The following is a 20,421-nucleotide window of genomic DNA, read 5'->3' on the forward strand; positions in this document are numbered from 1 at the left end:
CTTTATTCCTTTAATTTATAAAATGAAAATCTCAATCCAAAAGTAAATGGGTCAAGCATATATACTTATAATTACTAATTACTATATAATCAAATAATGAACGAAAGTTAAACACCTAACTCGTAGAATATTACTCCAAAGCAAGGTCAATGATTGATAGCATTACACTAGAGCAGTTTGATTGGGGCATGTCAAAACTAGCTTTAGCTGTTGAGGAAAAGATAAGACTTGGAAGTTCGACTCGAGCTCATTTTTATTAGTAGTACATTCATATTTGTTAGTTATCTGATGATCGGTGAAATTAAACTCGATTCTTGACCCTAGCTATAAACAACCAGCGATAATAATTAGCATGCATGACCATAATCACACATCAACCAGTAAAGGCATGCAACCCTTTTCTCAGAGACGATCCAGCTGGTTAATTAGTAATATGTTTTCTGGGTTTGCCGTTTACGACAGTCTGTAGGCTGCACTTTGCAGATAGCTAGCTGCTATAAAGCAATTAATTTCTCAGAGAACGTGTTTTCTGAGAATCTGAGTGACCACGTTCATTGATCTTGTTACTATCTTCTCAATAAACTAGTAAGAGTACCAGACCAGTGCACTGTGTTAGAGCTTCAATTATATAAGCGATGGGAACCCTGCACCAAACCAAATTAGAAGAAATGGAGAAATTGATCTTTAGATGACCAGTGCACTAGTCAATATGGTGAAATGAAAGTAGAGTGCTTACATATATTTGTCCATCTTTCCGATCACAGATCACTAACAAATCACTTTCTGTTAGATAATTAATTATCAATATACAAGGGCGTATATGGAATTATTGCATTAAGCTAGAGTTAATTAAGCCAAACATGCGTTAGAGACGCAATACTTTTTGAAACACAAAAGAACTGGAGAGGGGGCAAGGATTGGACAAAGGCTTTGATTAGGAACAACTAATTATTAACTTCGGTTCCCTAAGCGAACACAAGCTGATCGAACCACAATACATGATATGTTTTGTCATCATTAGGCCTCTGCTGATCTATATATTACAGATTGGACATATAAATGTATTCAGGAAAATGTCATAAGGCTTTTCATATACACAAACCTAGCTAACTAGCTAAGAATCTTGCTTGCACTAGGGAAAGGAATTGTGGATGAGATTAATTAAACTCCAACAGCTTCTCTATAATTTTTGTATTTTAGGAAAGCAAAAGTCAAAGTTTTAAGCAATTTTTCTTCTTCAACTCCAACAAATTCTCTAGTTTACAGCAATCTCTAAAATCTCCAAATTCTTCCTTAAAATTTTAGAGATTGCTATAAATTTAGGGAATTTTGTTTTCTCTCTCCTCACTTTCCCTAAAATGGAGAAAGTTATAGGGAATCTGTTAGAGCAAAAGAGGCTCGTTTTTCCCTAAAATAGAGAAAAACTAAAATATGGGGAAGCTGTTGGAGTTGCTCACCTCGACTTCAGTTTCTATTTCCATTGGTCAAATGGTTTGATTGATTAATTAAATAATTAATTAGATATTGCACATAATTAAATATTCAACAACTAAAAGCTATAGCCAGCTAGCTATCTGAATAAATACATGTAAAGTAATAGCATGGATTAGAAATTAGGACTGTCCATCTAACAGCTAGTTTGATATGTTACTTACAGTAGTATTTACATGCATGTTCTCAGAAAATCTTGGATTTTTCACACCGTTATATGATTTCTTTTTTAATTTATAAATCAAAAAAGAACTGAAGCAGGTACGTGAAACTTAATAAAGAAAAACTGCAGGCCAAATTAATGGACCAGACTAATACTGAATTACTGATCACAGATTCACAGAGCCATGAATTGTCTCATTCTAAGCTCTTTCCTTGCATCTGTACGTCTTAGAAATTTGTTTTACATGCTCTTGTTCCATTACAATCATGCAGTTATAATCAAAACATACAGCCAGAGAGAGAGAGAGAGAGCAATATATTGCTAATATATTAATTTTGATTCATCTAGCTTTGAATTTGAGTAGAAAATAAGGTGTACGTATGGTTCGTCATGTGCGAAAAAGAAAATACAATACCTGCAGAAACCAAGCCTATCTCCTTGGGACGAGCAGACAATCACCATAAGACCTCCATATCAATTGAGAGCTAGATCGAGTTTTATACTGTTGGTGAGTGAGTGTTTGAAGCTGCAAGATGACCTGGTATAGCTAGAGTAACCTTATATAATTATGTAGTAATTAACTGAATCAATTGACTCCAAACCGGCCCGTTTCTCCAGAATTCCCAGAACATGAAATAAACCAAGATCTATCAAAAACTATAATACCCCCATCAAAATTTTGATAAAAAGCTGGATCTTCTGCTAATCTATTCGGCGTTCTAGCTTATATCTAAACCTGAAACCATTGGACTTAAGCACAAAATCAACACCGACCGGATCCTATTCTAATAACTGGGTGGTGCGAGAATAATAACTATTTCTATATAAAGCTGATCTTTTGCCGATCTATTTGGTGCAGTTCTTATATCTAAACCTGAAAACGGACATATATGATATAAGCACAAAATTAACCCTGAATATAGAATTTATAAAGCTAGCTAGCTAGGTTTAGTCTCTAGTGGTACCAGATCATGCTGGCAGCTTCAAGCTCTCAAACCGAACATACCAGAAAGGAGAGGAAAGATGAACCAAGCCACCGAGGCACTGAATAAGGTTTTGCCTTTGTTGGAAAAGACCTTAATATAAGAAGGAACAACCAGAAGCTTGAGATTGATTGAGGAGGAGAGAAGAAGAGGCACGAGGCATGCATGTTTTAGGTAAACAGAAGACTCGTGACTCAATATCCTCCACCCCGATCTAGGCATAAATGCTAAGCTTTTATGCACCTCTAGCTTCTTCTTCTTCCTGTACAGTACTGTAGCAGAAAATGGAGAGTATTTAATTTTGGGTTTTTGTTTTTGTCCTTGTTACAGCTATATGAACCTGACCTGTTGCCATCTTTCTCAAACTAATTTAACTTAGTTAGGGATTATTATAAATGCAAGAAACAGGGACCACCATGTTCTATATTCTCATAAAAGAAATATTACATTATCATGTCTGTATGATTATTCTAAAAGAAAAAAAAAAACACAATTGGCCATGATATTAATTTATAATATTGTCGTCGCTTTCAAACAAAATTGAAACCTAATTTGATATATATTATTGGTTTGTTTGTGGGTAGTAGTTGCTTAATAGAGCTTTACGAGCTACTAGCTAGGGTTGGGTTTAATTTATACATTCAAACTCTAATTTGATATATATTGTTAGACTTAATTACTTTCTAATAACTTGATGATTTTGTGTATATATAATTGTTATTTAATAAGGTATTAGAGTCAATGAGCATGCTTTACTTTGCTAACGTCAAATATTAGTGGATGCGTTGTTAAGGTCAAATTGATTAGGCCAAAAGAGAACTTTGAGAAAAGTAGAGGTTTTGAACAAGCTTGATTTTCTTTGTTTGGCGTGTCATGTGTACGTGGTTCTAACTAATAGGAATTGGGATCGTGTATATAAGGAGGTGACATGTTGACCTACTGGTTATATAATATATATATAGAAGCAACTGCTTAAGTTTCCTCAAATTTATGATGATTATAGATTGATGATTCTTGTGACCTTACACTAACTAGCTATTTCAATCAAAACAATATGTCAGGTGGAACTTAAATAGAAGCTAACAGTATTGTAAAAATAATTATCAATATATATCAAGCTAATAGTTTCACCGACGAAATTGTCTATAAACCCTACTCATGAGATATAAGTATAACAATACAAGGCTAAAGAACTAACAACCAAAAACCCGTCCAATTAATTCGAGTCTACATTTTCCTCGAAAGTTAGTATCGGCAAAATAATTAAGACTTTAATGAGGGTTAACCTATTCTTTGTTTTAGCAGCTAGCTAGCTAGTAAGAGGCTGTGTCTATGCATGTGCTTAGCAGCCGTCCAGTCCCTACAGCAAAACAATTCCAATAAATAGTACGGTTTCATTGTTTATCTGAATTTAGGGCAAGAAATTGATCAAATGGCTACAGGTTGGTGGAATCAGTTGAGGGTGCCCTCTGTTTGTCTCTAGCTTTGGGTGGTTCTTCTGTCTTTGGTTGACACTCGACAATTACAATGACATGCAGACAAGTCCTAATGGAAAGCAAGGACCACTGGCTTTTTTAATAGGGTTTATTATTCATTGAGTCACATGGTTTTCTTTATAATTTAGCTCTACCTCTCCAACAGTTGGTTCAGCTTCATTTCATTCAGCTACGGTTGATCAGGCCCCCAAGGAAAATCATTAAGGTAGGTGTAGTACTGGTGGTTGTGAATAAAGCAATGATCCAAAATTAGGGTTTGAGTTTGAAAATCTGTTGCCAATTGTCAGTTGCATCTTCCCCTCCTAATCTATGTTTCAATTTTGTCCCATATCTTCCTCTCAGGATGGAGTAGATCTTTGCATGGAGGTGGACTGTTTTGTTTGTTCCATTCTCCATTGATAATACTATTATCAGTTTTTGATCTCCTATTTAGGAGTGGTGTAGAATCGTTTTCTAGATAATCACATTTTTGTGATCATAACTGACCAATTTGTTGAGAAAACAAAGTTGATGGTGCAAATTCTTCAATACAGTCTAATCTTGTATATAAGATCATCCATGCATGTTTTTAAGGTGAATCTTGCCTTCACTAGAATTAGGGTTTATATTTTAGTTTCTTATCACTTATTTTTCACCTCCAAACTTGATACCCATTTGATTATAAAATCTATTTTATAACAAGAGAAAAGTACTTAACAGCCTAGCTAGCTAGCATATCGTTGTGATGAGCATGACCTCCGTCGGGCCATGTATGCAATGAAAGTGGTGAGATTGCGTGGCACTTGCGGAGAGCCACTATAATAAGAGTTTAAAGTTCTTTAAAAGTATCAAAATTTTTATAATTTAATCTTATCAATATTTGAGCGATATCTAAAATACATTCGGAATTAGTTTTTAGGTAGTAAAATTGATATAAAGATATATATCGAAATTTTCATCGACATGGCGACACCCGAAATTTTCAAAAATCCAAATTATCAAAATTATTTTCATGCAATTGATGAATTGAACAATAGACATACTACATCACACGACCAACAACCAAAATAGTTTTAAATATTTTCAAAACCCGCACCTTAAATAGTTGTGCTACTTCGATTTCGCAATCCACAAGAACAAAACAGATAACTGATATATATATATATATATATATATATATTCTACATGCAATTTCACGTTTTTTGAGTCCCTATATGCAGGAATTTCCAGGAAACCAAGATCAAGTCCACTTGGGAACAATAGGGATGACAAAACAAGATTAGGCCTTAACTTGGAAACAACTAAAAGAAGATAGATTTGTATGAGAGGGAGGTCTTGCAATACAGAAGTGACCAAGTACTCGAGCAGTTTTGCTTAGTGAAAGAGAAATCTGAACATGGCCAAAGTCTTAAGAACTTGGTTAGTTGGTTATAAGTTTACAACTACTAACCTCTAAAGTCTAAACTCTGAGTCATCAAAAAAGAAGAAGTCTAAATTCCGAAATATTTAAGTTATATTTTCTTTAGTTTCCTTGGAACTTGGCGCGCTGTTACTTTCAACTTGTTTGAGTTGGTTTAACTACTACATCAATGATTACGGATTACCACACACCACGCATTGTTTTCATCTAAACTAGCTAGTCTATGATAGTTGCAATCTTTTCAACCTTAACTATATATCTCACGAGTCCATTAGTAGAAAAGAAAGTCAAGGTTGACACTTTGTGGACCATATGTTTTGAAGATGATGGTGTGCCTACATACCTTGATATCAAATATTTGTTAAAGTAATAATATACACCTGATTATGCTCAATCACACTTTAATTTAGATCAAATGATAGAAAGAATTATGTTTAAATTTAAATGATGTTTTGAGAAATTGTATCATTTAATTTTCTTATCTTTAAAACTCATATTTCAAATTTACAAACGAACTTTATAATCAATTGTCAATAACTTTAAAGAAAAAACATTCAATCAAAATTATCCGTATCACCAGTAGATGGGTGGTGGCAGAAGTGAAGTGGGGATGGAGGTGTATACATGTGGACGGTGGAGTGGAGGGGGAAGTGGGTGGAGTTGAAGAAGTAGTAGGATCTTTTTCTTTATCGCTCCATCCTTTCGTTTTCATTTATCAGTTTCTCTATATTCTCTATTTTTTTCCTTACAAAATACTGAAATAGTGCGTGAGCTTTCACAGTTTGGAGAATGAAACAGCTTTTTCAATACTAACAACTAATGTAGGGTACGATTATTGTGATTATGTTTCCATGTTTGCTATGCTAAACACTATGATTATTAGGATAATGATGTTTTAACTATTAAGAATTGTAGAATACAACACCATGGCAAACATGATTAGTTCAAACCAATGCATCAGTTGATTATCAAGTGCATTAATCAAAGTGGCATGATTTGAGATAATGTCTTTGCACTAGTCATCTAGGTGACTCGTGTCAAGAGCAGAGGTAAGGCAAAACTTCAACTTGGTATGGATGTCTCATTCCACTAATTAGCCAAAATTTTCAATACGAACCATCTTTTCCTATCTTTGGGTTTCTCCTTTGCGTAATTAGTAGTCTCCGCCTTTTGCTAATGAGAAATCCAATTTCTGCAAAGGTTAGTTAATTTCAAGCTGTACTGTTTTGGATTTGGCACTTGAATTCGACCTGGTTGATTTCTTGCAAGATGATCTTGAAGTGAATATATTAGACCATAAAACTAGACTGCAGTATGAGGAGATGACCGTTATTCCTCTCATCTAGTAGTGGTTACAGTGTTACACCATCCACCCAAAACAAAACAAACTACTTCCACAGTAAACCCCTACCCCAATATGAGTTACGTACTGTTAATAAAGCTCCAAACTTAATTTTCTTTTGGTTATGTACTTGTGTTAATTAGGAGAGATTGAATTCCCTTGTTATAAAAAAAAGACAAGAAAAAAAAAGATTAAATTCTTAAGTTGTTATACATCATCCGACACCACTTGAGCTAACCCTAAAAACTTACTACATTGCGACTTAAATTAATTGATCAAGATGATGTCAATCTAGCATGTTTGGGTTTTCGCACTATGGAGTATATATGATCATAGTATTTCCTCATGACATAAACATCATTGTTGTATCATATCCTTTAGTTCCACAATCTTGTATATTGGGTCTCAAAAGAAGGATGAAGACGTACACCATATGTACTTCATTGACGGCTAAGGTTGCCTTCCACTTCAGTGAAAGAGGTTGCAAGTTGCAACAGAAACGGAAATGGAACAAGTTAAAGAAATCAACAAGCTAGAATACTAACAAAGAAAAGGTGAACATTATAATTGAGTGCAGAGCAATAGATTGTTAAAGTAGTTTTGAACTTGACTTCCAGCAAGATGCTTGTAGTTGCAAAAGAAAACTCTTCCTGGCTGGCTCTGGCTCATCCAAGAAAAACAAAACTCTGGAAAAATGATCCAATTACAAAGCAGGGATTGCAACAGATGATCTTCTGCTTTAACCATTAACAAGAAGGATCAGAGGGTGAACCATAATCAAATATAAACTCCATTGATCGAAATAGAATCAAAGTAGGTCTAATTAAGTTGTATCAATCCACTAACTAGTATTCGGAAAAGTAAATACGGTATGTAAGTCTATAACTATCCACAATCTCTCATCCGCATAGTTGTAGATCATCACTTGTTATGGGGAAGATAACACGCACAGTATCGAACACAATAAACTTGAGCCTAGCATAAACTTTGAGTAATGTGAGTAATTTGCTAACTAATTAATTAATTATTTAATTGTTTTCATCCCCAACTTTCCACATTAGGCCATTCCTTTGCGGCCCAATGTTTGTTCGGCTCCATGGTCCTATTGAGGACGTAAACGAATGGCCAATCAACAGTATGGCCCAATCTTCATGTTGAGGTATATGCATCTCTCAGGCTTTACTCACTCAGTCGACCATGACTAGAAGGCAGAGCTCTTCTTCTTCTGCAGAAGAAATTGCCAACAACGTACGAAGATCTATCTGCTCAGCCACATCCTCTTCTTCTTCAAGTGCTTCTTTAAGCAATGGCTCTCTCTCATCTCCAACTCCAAGTTCTGTGACTCCCACACTCTTCGAATCCCTAACTCCAACCTTTCCGCCTTGATATGGAGAAAAGATAGTTATGCAAGAGTGACTCCACCTTTGTTGTTGACCCATCTGGGTCTCATCCCCCAAAACCTCTCGGTTTCGGTTTCTTACCAAACCCAGACGTCACGGACATGTTGCAGTCCTGCAATGGCTTGATCTTGTGTAATCATTTCGATGGCACAAGTTATTTTTACGTTGTCAATCCCACTACCAGTAGCTACTTGCAACTCCTTCCATTTGAACTAGACGTACGATGGTTGGTGTGTCACTTTGGCTTTTGACCCTTCCAAATCTACTCATTACAAGGTGATCTTCTTCACCGGCGATCGTGCTTGTGATCAAATGGGGATATATTCGTCTCAGACTCGCAGTTGGAGGCTTTGTGCTTCTTGAATCAGTGATAAAAATGTGCTTTTACTACGACGTTGATGAGGATCGTTTAGGAATGGTGGCTTGCTCTGAGTTGGCCTGGACTTGTGTATATTTTGGGGAAATCTAGTGGCCATCTATATTGTTTAAGAGGTCTTGGAAATTGACTTAAAGTTATGGAGATGGGAAGGGCCTACTCAGCAAGCTGGTTTTTCAAGTGCTTTGTTGAAATGAACCCCATTGCAGCTGCCTTTCCTCAGACATGGAGGAGGGGATTTCTTCCCCAGCGATTCGTTTTCTTTCTTACAGGTGAAGAAAATGGAGGATATTAATTCATCATCATCATGATTCATCTGCTGTTTGAATGCACATTTCTGAGGAGCGCATCACTTATAATCTTGGGGATAACACCTTTAAGAAACCGCTTGATTTTCCTTCCAAAGCAATGTGTGAGAATCTGGTGTACACTTTGAAGGCTGCTTCTCAACATATGGAGACTTTGGCTTGTCTGAAGGTATTTTCTATCTCATTATCTATTCCTAGTATAATGCAGCACATGTATCAATCGAGTGAACTGGAATATCAGTCTCTTCCTAGGATTTCAGAAGATGTACTGATAAGATTGAAAGCAATGCTTATGCCATATAAATTCCATGGGAAGTTACTCACAGATCCTACAAAGGCGTTGATTCTTAACAATTAATGCACAAGATCATCAAATGTAAGCTTACAACTCGAGCAAAATGAATACCAGAGACCAGATGCCATGAACTAAGCTCAGACACTGGTTTTCAAGGTTTGAAGGAGTTTTCTCCAACACAATACCCAATTTCGATTCAATGACAAGAATCATGAATTTGCATATCCAAAACAATATTATGATGACTTTAAATAGTACCGACTACTGAGTGGCATTAAGTCGGAAACAGAAGAAAATCTTCTTTAGATGTGCTTTTAGATTTCATCGGTGTTCATTATCATACAAAAAAAAAAAAAATCATCATTGCATTTAAGAGCCTTCAAGGACTGATGTTTACAAAAAGGGAGCTAAGAGCAGCTGTAAATCATAACCAACTTCCAATTTCATACAATGGGGAACACTAGGAGAAAGCAATGCATATAAACAGATCAAACTACCACCACGCATAGACCCTCACCCAACAGTAAAATAATTTAAGCAGCAGCAAACCTAGTATAACAGCTTTCTTGTTTTCAAATTTATTAGTTCAACCAACAGTTTTACTTTTCCAGGAAGTCTGACTTTTCTATCTAGTTTCATATAATTGATATCCAGGGGACTACAGGACCATAAAAGGAGAAGCTTGATTCAGTCTTGAAAGTAAAAGACTCAGTTTTCAGTGATATGTGTAAAGCTTTTCTACAAATTTAAATACAGATCATGCCAATAATAATGCACTACTAAAAATATGCAATAAACAAAGAACCGTGTTACCAAGAGGCGAGAATTTGAGTCAGCAATCTCATATGGTTAAAAACTCCTCATTCATTACTTAGATTATTTCTCCAGTCTTGATCAGCCTGTAACTTGACAAACTCAGCTAAAAGCTTAATGTCCTCGTCCTGCAATCGAGCTCCAAATGTGCATTGGCCCCTCGGTGTGCAGTTCTGACCAAAACCCTGTAAATATTTATAATATTCTTATATACAGTATCTTCAATTAGGCATACATGAGAATCATGATGCAATTTTTCATAGTAAATTCTAGCCAAACTTACTGGCATTCTTCCCTTGCCAAAGTAGGTAACACGATATATCTCCTCCTCTGTGTCAACTCCATTTCTACAGAAGAAAATGCTTGAATTATTCATAAAGTAATTACAAACTCACAAGCCAATGCAAATCATGGCATGTAAAACTATTTTAACCGAGACCAAGTAGATAAACAATCCAGAAAACAGGTTCTTATTTAGTAAACTGAAAACCTGAAACAATTTTTTTTTTCCCCTGTCTGCAGCCTAGATTCAATTTAAAACGTGAACTGAAAAATACCTCATCATACAATATTCTCCATGTCATCTATTCTATCCCATTACAGAGAATATAAAATCAGTACTTGCAAACAGTCGTTTAAACCAGTATGGTTTGCTAATCTTCGTTGTCAGATCCTAATTCTCATAAAACTGCATGTTTCTGACAGAACAATACTTAGATTGTGCACAATTACCTTTGTAGATCTTTAGTAAAGAGTGTTGCACCCTAGAAAGAAGAGAAAACAAGGAATAAGAAATAACAATGATTTTGAGCTATAATATAAGTATATAACAGATCTTCAGATATATGGACTCACTGGTTGTATTATGTTTCCACCTGCATCATGACATCCAATGCAAGTAGTACGAAACAACGCAGCTCCTCTCTGAACATCGATGGTTTGGGCATGTGAGACTGCACAACAAAGACAAGATTGCTTTACATATGCCAAAAAATTAATAACTCAAATACAGTAGAACTTGCTGCAGAGCTGTGTTGCAAATTTGCAATTGAACTTCACAAGTATTCTTTGGACAATGAATTCGAGCGTAAGACAAAGCCGTATGCTCAAAAATTAGTAAGGAGATTTTATTGTGATTCCAGATGGACATGCACAAATCTTGTGTCAATTTACCATCATAAGAGAATAGAATGGAAGTGAGGTACAGCAAGCTGAGAGTTGCATCAATTAAGGAATGTCTATGTGGGCGTGGCATAATCTCTTACTTATCAGTTAAGATGAAAATCACCCAGCACAGAAGTGGCTTTAAAATATCCAACTCTTTCCATTCATTTGCAATACTCGAAAATTGGAAGCAACTCCTAACATCTGATAGTAATAGTAATAGGGGAGCGATTTTCACCAATTTGATTATGAAGCAAAAAATGTACACCCCCACTGTACAGAAACTTTGGCAACTGCTGAAAATCTAATCCAAAAAGGGTTCTGTTGCTGAAATACAAATTAACCCACTAAAGCAACAGGCACAATTAATATTATCTGTCTACAACTAAACATTCATCAAACTTGAACTGAAACAAGTACTACATAGTGATTAGTGAATGAAGTTAAATCCAGCAAGATTGTGATTACCAGGAGTAACGCAGATTGGAGATAAGGCCAGAGCTGCAGCCATTAGAGGTGGAGCCAAGCTCCTTAAAAGCTTACATTGTTCTTGCTTATTCTGAGGAATTGGGTTGTGTTGTTGCTTCACTGCACACTTTGAACAAACTCAAATCTGTTAGAAAATTTTGAGCTCACAATTAAAACAGAAGAGAGTTAAAAGAAAAGGGATTACCTTTGGGAAGAAATAGGCACCATTATTGGTGTTTGATATCAAAGACGTAAGCTGCATCATCCCTTTCTTTAATGGAAGACAAAGTGATAATGTTGGTGTAATTGCAGGAACAGAATGGAAAATACCAAGATACATGTATTTTTTTTAAATAAAAATTGAAATCCCGAAGCTACGCTTACATTATTAGCTTCGATAAATTACACGTTACGCAAAGACTACAATTCTGGCTCAGAATTTTTTCTGTTAAATTTGCTCATATGTTATTTTCTTTTGGTGGGAAAGAGGACCCGGCATGTTATTGGCGCCCTCGTGATTTACCATTATAACCCTCATGGCAGGACTTCTATTTTCTATTTGTTTTCATGGAGGGTTTACGGTAATTAATGTCTTCTCTTCAGTAGCAAAAGCAATTTCATTTGAAGCATAGCGAGGTTTTGTTTTTTTTTTGAAAGGCCTAGTGAGGTTTAAATTTTATAAGAATCATTTTGGAGCTGAACCTCTAACACTATATCCGCTGCAATCATCCTGATTTAAATCATCTTGATTAACAATACGATTGAAAGTCATAGATAATTGCACATATTCCACCAACATCTTTGAGGAGGAATATAAGTGCATGTTATGTAATAATAATAAAAAAAATAATCTCTTATGTTATGTAACGACTCGGTATGTATTTGCTGTAAGAGTAAATTGAATCGTGCCAAGTATTGTACCAAAATCTATTAAAATTTATTAAAACTTCAGTTTTTAACTTCAAATACGCATGCAACACATGCTGTTTAATATGAGTGTTGAATACATTTCTAACCGTTTAATTTAGTTTCAGTTTTTCGCTGACTCCTAACCCCTTCAAAACCCATTTTCAACATGCTAAACAGCTCTACAACTCCTCTTTTTCAATTTTCTCCCTCTAAAATTTACTGATTTTATGAATTTACAAATTCAGGTAAAAATTTTCCTACTAGTTTGGATAAGGGGTAGAGTTGTCAGTGCCTCTATTTTTGGTCCTATAAGCTGTCCAATAAAAAAAATAAAAAAAAGTCCAGCCAGAATTTGTCTTATTTCCGAGTCGTCGTCGTCGTCGTCATCATCTTCTTCCTTCCAAATAAACCAGTCCCTGATTGCTTCCTAGCTCTGTTTCTCCTTCCCCTTTCGCTTCACGACTCCTCTCCAATTCCATCAAAACCTGATCATCTTCAACTCCCAGAATCCGAGCCCAGTCAACTTCGCAACCCCTAGCCTAGGGTTCGATTTCGATTTTGGGCGAAAATGGCGGTGCTTCTGGACGAGATTGTGCAATCGCTGGAGCTCTGGTTGAAGCTGATCACGAAGCCCCAGCCTTACGTCGACCCGAATCTCGACCCGGTTCTGCTCGTGCCCGGCATCGCCGGCTCCGTCTTGAACGCCGTGGACGAAGAGACTGGTAAAGAGGAAAGGGTTTGGGTAAGGATTCTCGGTGCCGACTACGCGTTTCGGACCAAGCTTTGGTCGCGTTTCGATCCTTCTACAGGTATAAAGTTAATAGAAAGTTTTGAAATTTCGAAAAATGGATGAGTATGTTTAGGACTGAATTGCATGTGTTTTCCTTTCATTGAAGTTTAATTTAGGTTTTTTTTTTTGAAGCTGAAATTTGACTCTGGAAGTTTAATCTGTGATGTAAATTTTCGGTTGTCTCTGTTTGGTAATCTGAAACTTTGATTTTAATACACAAGAAGAAGCAGAATGTGAATTGTGAAAGACATATAGCAAAATCTGTTGGTTTAATTTTTAAGGCAATGCCATTTGCAGGCAATTCGTGTGTTGCGGCAGTAATGATGTAGCTCTTAACTTGCATATAGGAAACTTGTTTTCGATTAGATTGTGCTTCTATGAACAAAAGAAGATGATTTTGGTTTTTATCTCTCTTTTTTTTTTTTTTTTTTTTCTTGGTGAAACAGGTAAAACCGAGTCGTTAGATCCAAAAACAAAGATAGTGGTCCCTGAAGACAGATCTGGACTTTATGCAATTGATGCTTTGGACCCTGACTTGGTACGTCTTTCGCTTTAACTTTACATTACATTTTTAAGGAGAATAATTACTTGAAGGGGCTATTTTTGGTTTTCTTTTTCATGTATGGGCTTGATTATGGGGTTTGATGTTGGTTTCCTTTAATGTTCTCCCATATTCTTTCATTACTTTTCACGAAGCAATGTTGAGAGATTTCATTCTGGCACTTTATTGCACCAAATGAAGCTCTTTTACGTCCCAATTGAAATCTTGAAATCTTCAGTATTCTCGTTGGCTGTTGACCCATGATAGTATGATACCATCCAGAAATTTTGAATTTTTTTTGCTGTCTGAAAATTTTGCCTTTCAAAGTTTGTTTAAGAAATGGTTCATTATGTCAAACTTTTGTGGTGCAGTACTGTGTAGACAACTTACACATTAGAGAAACTTATTGGCAGTTTGTACGGACTTGCCATATAGTGAAAAAAAATGCTTCATAACTTAATTATACTCTATATAGGAAAGCTTCTTTCATGGTTCTTGGATTACTTTATGGGAGTAAAAAGGATGAACAGGTGAAAAAATTTTGTTAACCTCTTGTTCCATGCAGGTGTTTGGACAGGAAGCGGTATATTATTTCCATGACATGATTGTTGAACTCATCAAGTGGGGTTATCAAGAGGGGAAAACACTTTTTGGGTTTGGATATGATTTTCGACAAAGCAACAGGTATCTGCTTTGTTTTGACTTTTTTCTGTATGAAGTTCCGCTTCTGCCAAAAACAAAGATTTATGCACCGTGGTTGAAGTTGTTGATGTGGCCATGCTTTGTATTTGTTTAGGTTGAAGGAGACATTGGATCGCTTAGCTGCAAGGTTGGAGGCAGTATACACTGCTTCAGGAGGGAAAAAGATAAACATCATAAGTCATTCTATGGGGGGTCTTCTTGTAAAATGTTTCATGTGCTTGCATAGTGATGTAAGGCTCCTCCAGATAGGTCTCGAGTATTAAGTACTGTGATGTCTTTTCTATTATTGCTGTCCTCTTCCTTTCCAATGTCTTATGTCTTTGTATATGGACCTTTTCATTGGCTATAATCTATGGTTTCACAGGTTTTTGAGAAGTACGTGAAGAATTGGATTGCAATTGCTGCACCATTCCAGGGTAATTGATCGAAGGACACCAGCTGTTTTACTGCAACCAATGATAAGCTGATACAATCTGTGGATTTGAAGAGTTACATATTGATGAAATAATCTTTGCTATAATTTTTAATACAATTTTCCAGTTAGAATAGTGGGACTTTCATTGTGTCTTTATTCATGTCTAGATATGTTTATGTTAGTGAAATGGTTGTTGCAAAGAGTATGAGGGGGAAGGACTAGGACGTGTCATCTTCTTAGTTAAATTTTGAGGCAGCTCTCGCATTTCTTGGCAACTTATATATTTCAAGCACTCGCAGCTAATTTGCCAGGATCATCTTTGATTGTTTTCAATATCTTTATCTTCTTTTTCTTTTCTTTTTCCTTTGAATTGTCAACAAATTAGAATACGAATATTTATAAGCTTTTTTTGGTCATAGTCCATCTATATAGCTTCAATGCAAAGGGTTAATATGTGGCTTTACTTTGTCTTACAGGTGCACCCGGATATGTAACATCTACCTTTCTTAATGGAATGTCATTTGTTGATGGGTGGGAATCAAATTTTTTCATTTCAAAATGGAGCTTTCATCAGCTGGTATGAATCCATTTGTTTTTGCAGTAGACCGTGTTGGTGCATAGACACCGAGATACATACATGTGGATTATTTTATATTATGTGATCATAAGCACTTTTTTCTTCTTTGCATCCATTATTTTCTTAATGAGGTTTGTTGCAATATTCCAGCTTATTGAATGCCCATCAATATATGAGTTGATGGCTTGTCTTGATTTTCAATGGGAACATAAACCACTTCTGGAAATGTGGAGAGAAAGGCTTCATGGTGATGGGAACTCTCAAATAATCCTCGAGTCTTATCCCCTAGCAGATAGTGTGGATATTTTTAAGGAAGCTCTTTCAAGTAACACAGTAAGCACCACATGTTTATTATGTGTCCTCTTAAAATGTAATTTGAGGTTGAAACTTGCCATGCAACTGTTGCCAGAATTTATTGCCTTGAATCAAAAAAAAAAAAAAAAAAAATTATTGCCTTCTTTCCTTTTAGACGGATTTTTTTATTCTTTTCTTAACAAAGTCAACAAATATAGTCTTTCCAGTATGGCTCTGAATTGATTTTCTTTTTAATATGAACTTGTATGGCTTACTTGAAACTTACCGTGCATGATTTGTAATTGCAGTTCAATTATAACGGTGAGGATATTCCCCTACCATATAATACAGAAATCTTGAAATGGGCGAATGAAACACGTGATATCATGTCTCGTGCTAAAGTTCCTCCTCAAGTTAAATTCTACAATATATATGGGGTCAATCTCGAGACACCGCATACTGTTTGGTAATACCTCCCTTATATCCTTGAATAAATTTCTGCTTTTCTGCCACTTATAAGTTATAACTGCTGTTTTTAGAGAAATATAAAGGCAGAAGCTTCAAGTCTTAAAGTCTTAATAATATGTTGCTTCATGTGGCTTGTTTTGATAATCCAACTCAAATTTACTTCCGTGCAGCTATGGAGATGAGCAAACACCTGTCACAGATCTACAACAACTACGATATTTTCAGGTTATCATCTTCTACTGGGGTTGTTATGATGTACTTGTGTGATTTTACATGGAGATTAATATTTTCAAACCCTAACATATTTTGCGTTATCAGCCTACATATGTATGTGTTGATGGTGATGGGACAGTTCCAGCAGAATCAGCCAAGGTTCGTTTACTCTCTTGAACATAATGTTAACTAGTCTTTCACTTCACATTTCTTTCAATAATTGGCAGAAGTTTGCAATAGTACTGGCAATCTTTATAAGCTGTCTCTTTTTCGTCAAATTCCAGGCTGATGGGCTACGTGCGGAAGCCAGGGTTGGAGTTCCTGGTGAGCATCGGGGAATCCTTTGTGAGCATCATGTATTCCGGATACTCAAGCACTGGTTGAAAGCAGACCATGACCCTTACTACAACCCTCTAAACGATTATGTGGTTCTACCCACTGCGTTTGAAATGGAGAAGCACAAAGAGAAAGGACTCGAAGTAACATCTCTTAAAGAGGAGTGGGAAATCATTGCAGACAATCAAGACGATAATCACAAGAATATAACTGCTGATGGAAACCCTATGGTGAGCTCCATATCTGTTTCTCAAGAGGGAGCCGAGGCTCGTGCAACTGTCACTGTTTACCCTGAGAATGAGGGCAAGCAACATGTGGAGCTCAATGCTCTAAGTGTGTCGGTTGATGCCTGAAAAAAGTCACGGCATCATCTTGAAAACTCGTCTGTGTATAGTCATTCATGATCATCTTGAACACTCCACTGTATATAGTCATTCATGTGGTTTACTAGCTTTGTACATTTCAAGATTGGAAATGCAAGTGCCTTTGTATGTATATATGACGAGATAAGGTCAGTGGTAAATTGGTAATCGTATATGGAGATGGATCGTTTTAGTAAAGTTTTGCACTTGCCCCTTATTTCGGGATGGATGGATTGTTTCAGTAGTGCACCGAATTGAACAAATGGAGTTCAATGGTGATCTTCACCTGTTTCACTTTTGAGCATGGATATCTTTATAACGATTGCACTAAACAAATCGAAAATGAAGCTCGAAAAGAGAATTAAACGCAAATGCTATCAATGATCCTCAAAATTTTTAGTAATGCATTGAACACAAAATGCTGTGATATAACAAACAAAAACTCTCACTATAGTAACAAAGAAAACCCAATTCGAGAAAATTGAAAACAGAAAGACCCAAAATGCTCAAAACCTAAGCTTGGTAAAGAACCACCGGTTCTTGCCACTCTTGAACCGGTCCTCCAATCTGGCCTTGATCTCCTTGGCGGCCGTGACCTTCTTGTCGCGTGAGTGCAACGCGTCGACGGTGGCCACCTCCTTGAGGTCGACGTCGAGGCTGTAGCGCGTGGGCATCACGTGCTGGTAGTTGACGAGCTTGATGAAGGCCTTGACCCTCGACTTCTTGGCCGTCTTCTTGGCCGAGTCCTTCCGGATCACCTTGCTCGGGTACTTGGCTATTCCGGCCACCAAGCAGTGCCCGTACGGCCGGTCACGTGTCCCTTCGTCGAAGGCCTTCACGATTACAGCCTTCCTTCCGGCAAACCGCCCCTGAAGTAGGAGCACTGCTTTGTTTGGCTTCAGAAATTTCACCATTTTCGTGGAAACCTAACTCTCCGGCTGCGCAAATGACTGGCTTTGATGAAGGTTTATGGTTTATATATATAAATGGTCTCATGTTTCTTTTGGGTCTGAGGTAGAGGCCCATACAAAAAGGCTCAACAGTCACCGGGTTTAATTCTCAGGTTTGTATGATTGGCTCCGACTCAAACACAAAACGATGATATGTGGTTGTTTAATTCTCAATTTAGAATATCAGAATCTCATGTTTGCATTAAAAAATAAAGAGAGTAATGCATTGATGAACTCAAAATTTTAGTTGAAGGTCGGGCGTGGCTATTCAACATGAGTCTATGGGGGGACTCGGCTTCTCTGCTTGGATTCTTTTTGCTATAATCTGCTTGGATATCAATGTAAGCTCGTCACATCAGCACATCTCAATCCAAGGGCTATTAAGCTGACAACACACAAAGAGAGACTCTCTCTCTAACGATCTGAAATAGTTGACGTTAAGGCTTTTTCAAGTTTCCCTCCAACATTTTTCACCTTCTGCTAGTTCCCTCCAATCAGACTTCCTCTACAAACCCAGCTCATACAGCCATCGAAATCGGTGTCAATGCTCAGCACAAAAGCCCCGTTTGCGATGGGCTGGACCAGCTGGGCCATCGAGATCTTATTCACTGGCAGAAACACAATGGAGGGGATCCCGACGGAGGCGCAGTAGGAGGACAAGGCGGCGGAGGTGTCGCCGGTGGAGGCGCATCCGATGCCGACGACAGGGAGGTTCATTTTGCCGAGGCGATTGACCTGGCTGACGAGGACGGTCATGCCTAGGTCCTTGAAGGAGCCGGTGTGGCTGATGCCGCAGTGCTTGACCCAGAGCTCGTTCATGCCGAGGACTTTTTTGCCGTAGCGCTCGGCCCAGAAGAGGTTGGAGTTGCCTTCGAAGGCGGAGATGATGTCGTCGCTGTTGATCTCAGGGAGGACCCATTCCTTTTTTGACCAGACGCTGGAGCCGTAGGGCCAGGTGGTTTTGCCGACGCGGGAGTCGAAGAGGTCGCGCCAATACTTGCCGTCGTAGTTCTTGAGGGCAGCCATGTCGTGCTGGACGTCGAGGAGGCCGCCGGACTGGGAGCGGTAGACGACCTCGTCGAGGGAGTAGGACTCGGACGACGTGTCGTTTGCGGAGGAGTTGAAGGGGACGTACTTGGCGGATAAGGAGGAAATTGGGCGAAGCAAGAGAGAGAGAGGGATTGAGTCGAGGACTTGTTGACGTTAAAGTACTATTTCAGAACGTTAGAGAGAGATTCTCTCTTTGTGTGCTGTCAGCTTAATAGCCCTTGGATTGAGTTGTGCTGACGTGGCGAGCTCACATTGATATCCAAGCAGATTATAGCAAAGAGAATCCAAGCAGAGAAGCCGAGTCCATGGTCTTAAGCCTTGAGTTATGGAAATTAGTGTCGACAAAAGAAAAATTGAGTTAGCCCGAGCGGTGAGTTGAACAAGTTCACACGATATACATGAACACATAAATATATAATTAGGACCCTTCTAGTGATGAATTCTTTTTTTTTTTTTTTTGGACATTTTAAGGATTGATTATTTGACAAAGTTTTCGATCACTTATCAACATCTCCACCTGTTCAGTTGTTAGGCCTGTATGAGTAGATCAATTCTGTAAATTTTCAGCCAAATTGATAATCCTTAAGACATTCAAAACTTTGATTTACAATTATAAACATGAACGGTTTAGATTTGACAGATTTGGTTCATCCATTTATTTAATGTAGTTCGATATCTTTATGGTCACCAATTTAGCTGAAAGTTTGCAGAAGAGATTTATTTATATAGACCTGAAAACTGAACGGTGGAAATATTTATATATAATCAAAATACTGGTCTAATAATCGATCCCTCAAATTGGTTAAAAAAAAAAAAGAATCACTTAGTGGAATGGCCCCAATATATAATTATACCACAACTTAAATTTAATTTTTTTTTATGTCAATTTCAAGTTCTGTTATTATCCACAATTGAATTTACAATTTAACAAACAAGCAAATAGTCCAACACATCTAACACAAAGGTCTTCGTTTATTAAATTTTGGGCAAATTACTGGTCACTCCCTCAACTTTTGGGGAGTCGACAGTTCAGTCCCTCGTATCATAATTTTAACAAATAACTCCCTATACATTCAAATCTCACACAATTTGGTCCAAAATGACCATTTTACCCCT

The 20,421-nt window shown here is 37.1% G+C and overlaps 3 protein-coding genes and 1 long non-coding RNA gene across 4 annotated transcripts; 1 reads left to right on the forward strand and 3 right to left on the reverse strand.

The window, feature by feature from the left end:
* Positions 1 to 250: 250 nt before the first annotated feature.
* On the reverse strand, positions 251 to 2,985 carry LOC133728909 (uncharacterized). Its single transcript, XR_009856098.1, has 2 exons — positions 2,070 to 2,985; positions 251 to 644 (listed from the first exon to the last, which is right to left on the reverse strand). It is a non-coding gene; the product is annotated as an uncharacterized LOC133728909 (long non-coding RNA).
* A 6,931-nt stretch (positions 2,986 to 9,916) lies between these two features.
* On the reverse strand, positions 9,917 to 12,151 carry LOC133732596 (cytochrome c6, chloroplastic). The gene is made up of 6 exons (XM_062160179.1): positions 11,904 to 12,151; positions 11,699 to 11,825; positions 10,922 to 11,019; positions 10,799 to 10,830; positions 10,350 to 10,413; positions 9,917 to 10,251 (listed from the first exon to the last, which is right to left on the reverse strand). The coding sequence occupies exons 1-6, from the start codon at positions 12,036 to 12,038 to the stop codon at positions 10,114 to 10,116; spliced, it is 594 nt and encodes a 197-aa protein (XP_062016163.1). The 5' UTR covers positions 12,039 to 12,151; the 3' UTR covers positions 9,917 to 10,113.
* Positions 12,152 to 12,961: 810 nt separating this feature from the next.
* Positions 12,962 to 17,503, forward strand: LOC133728910 (lecithin-cholesterol acyltransferase-like 4). Its single transcript, XM_062156358.1, has 11 exons — positions 12,962 to 13,416; positions 13,844 to 13,935; positions 14,504 to 14,622; positions 14,735 to 14,870; positions 15,005 to 15,056; positions 15,532 to 15,632; positions 15,783 to 15,965; positions 16,235 to 16,392; positions 16,565 to 16,619; positions 16,713 to 16,766; positions 16,892 to 17,503. The coding sequence occupies exons 1-11, from the start codon at positions 13,176 to 13,178 to the stop codon at positions 17,294 to 17,296; spliced, it is 1,596 nt and encodes a 531-aa protein (XP_062012342.1). The 5' UTR covers positions 12,962 to 13,175; the 3' UTR covers positions 17,297 to 17,503.
* Positions 17,504 to 17,686: 183 nt separating this feature from the next.
* LOC133728911 (large ribosomal subunit protein eL27x) lies at positions 17,687 to 18,271 on the reverse strand. Its single transcript, XM_062156359.1, has one exon. It carries the CDS (start codon positions 18,217 to 18,219, stop codon positions 17,812 to 17,814), a length of 408 nt encoding a protein of 135 aa, XP_062012343.1. The 5' UTR covers positions 18,220 to 18,271; the 3' UTR covers positions 17,687 to 17,811.
* Between the last annotated feature and the right edge of the window lie 2,150 nt (positions 18,272 to 20,421).

The sequence above is a fragment of the Rosa rugosa genome, chromosome 2 (assembly GCF_958449725.1).
Source record: "Rosa rugosa chromosome 2, drRosRugo1.1, whole genome shotgun sequence".
NCBI lineage: Eukaryota > Viridiplantae > Streptophyta > Magnoliopsida > Rosales > Rosaceae > Rosa > Rosa rugosa.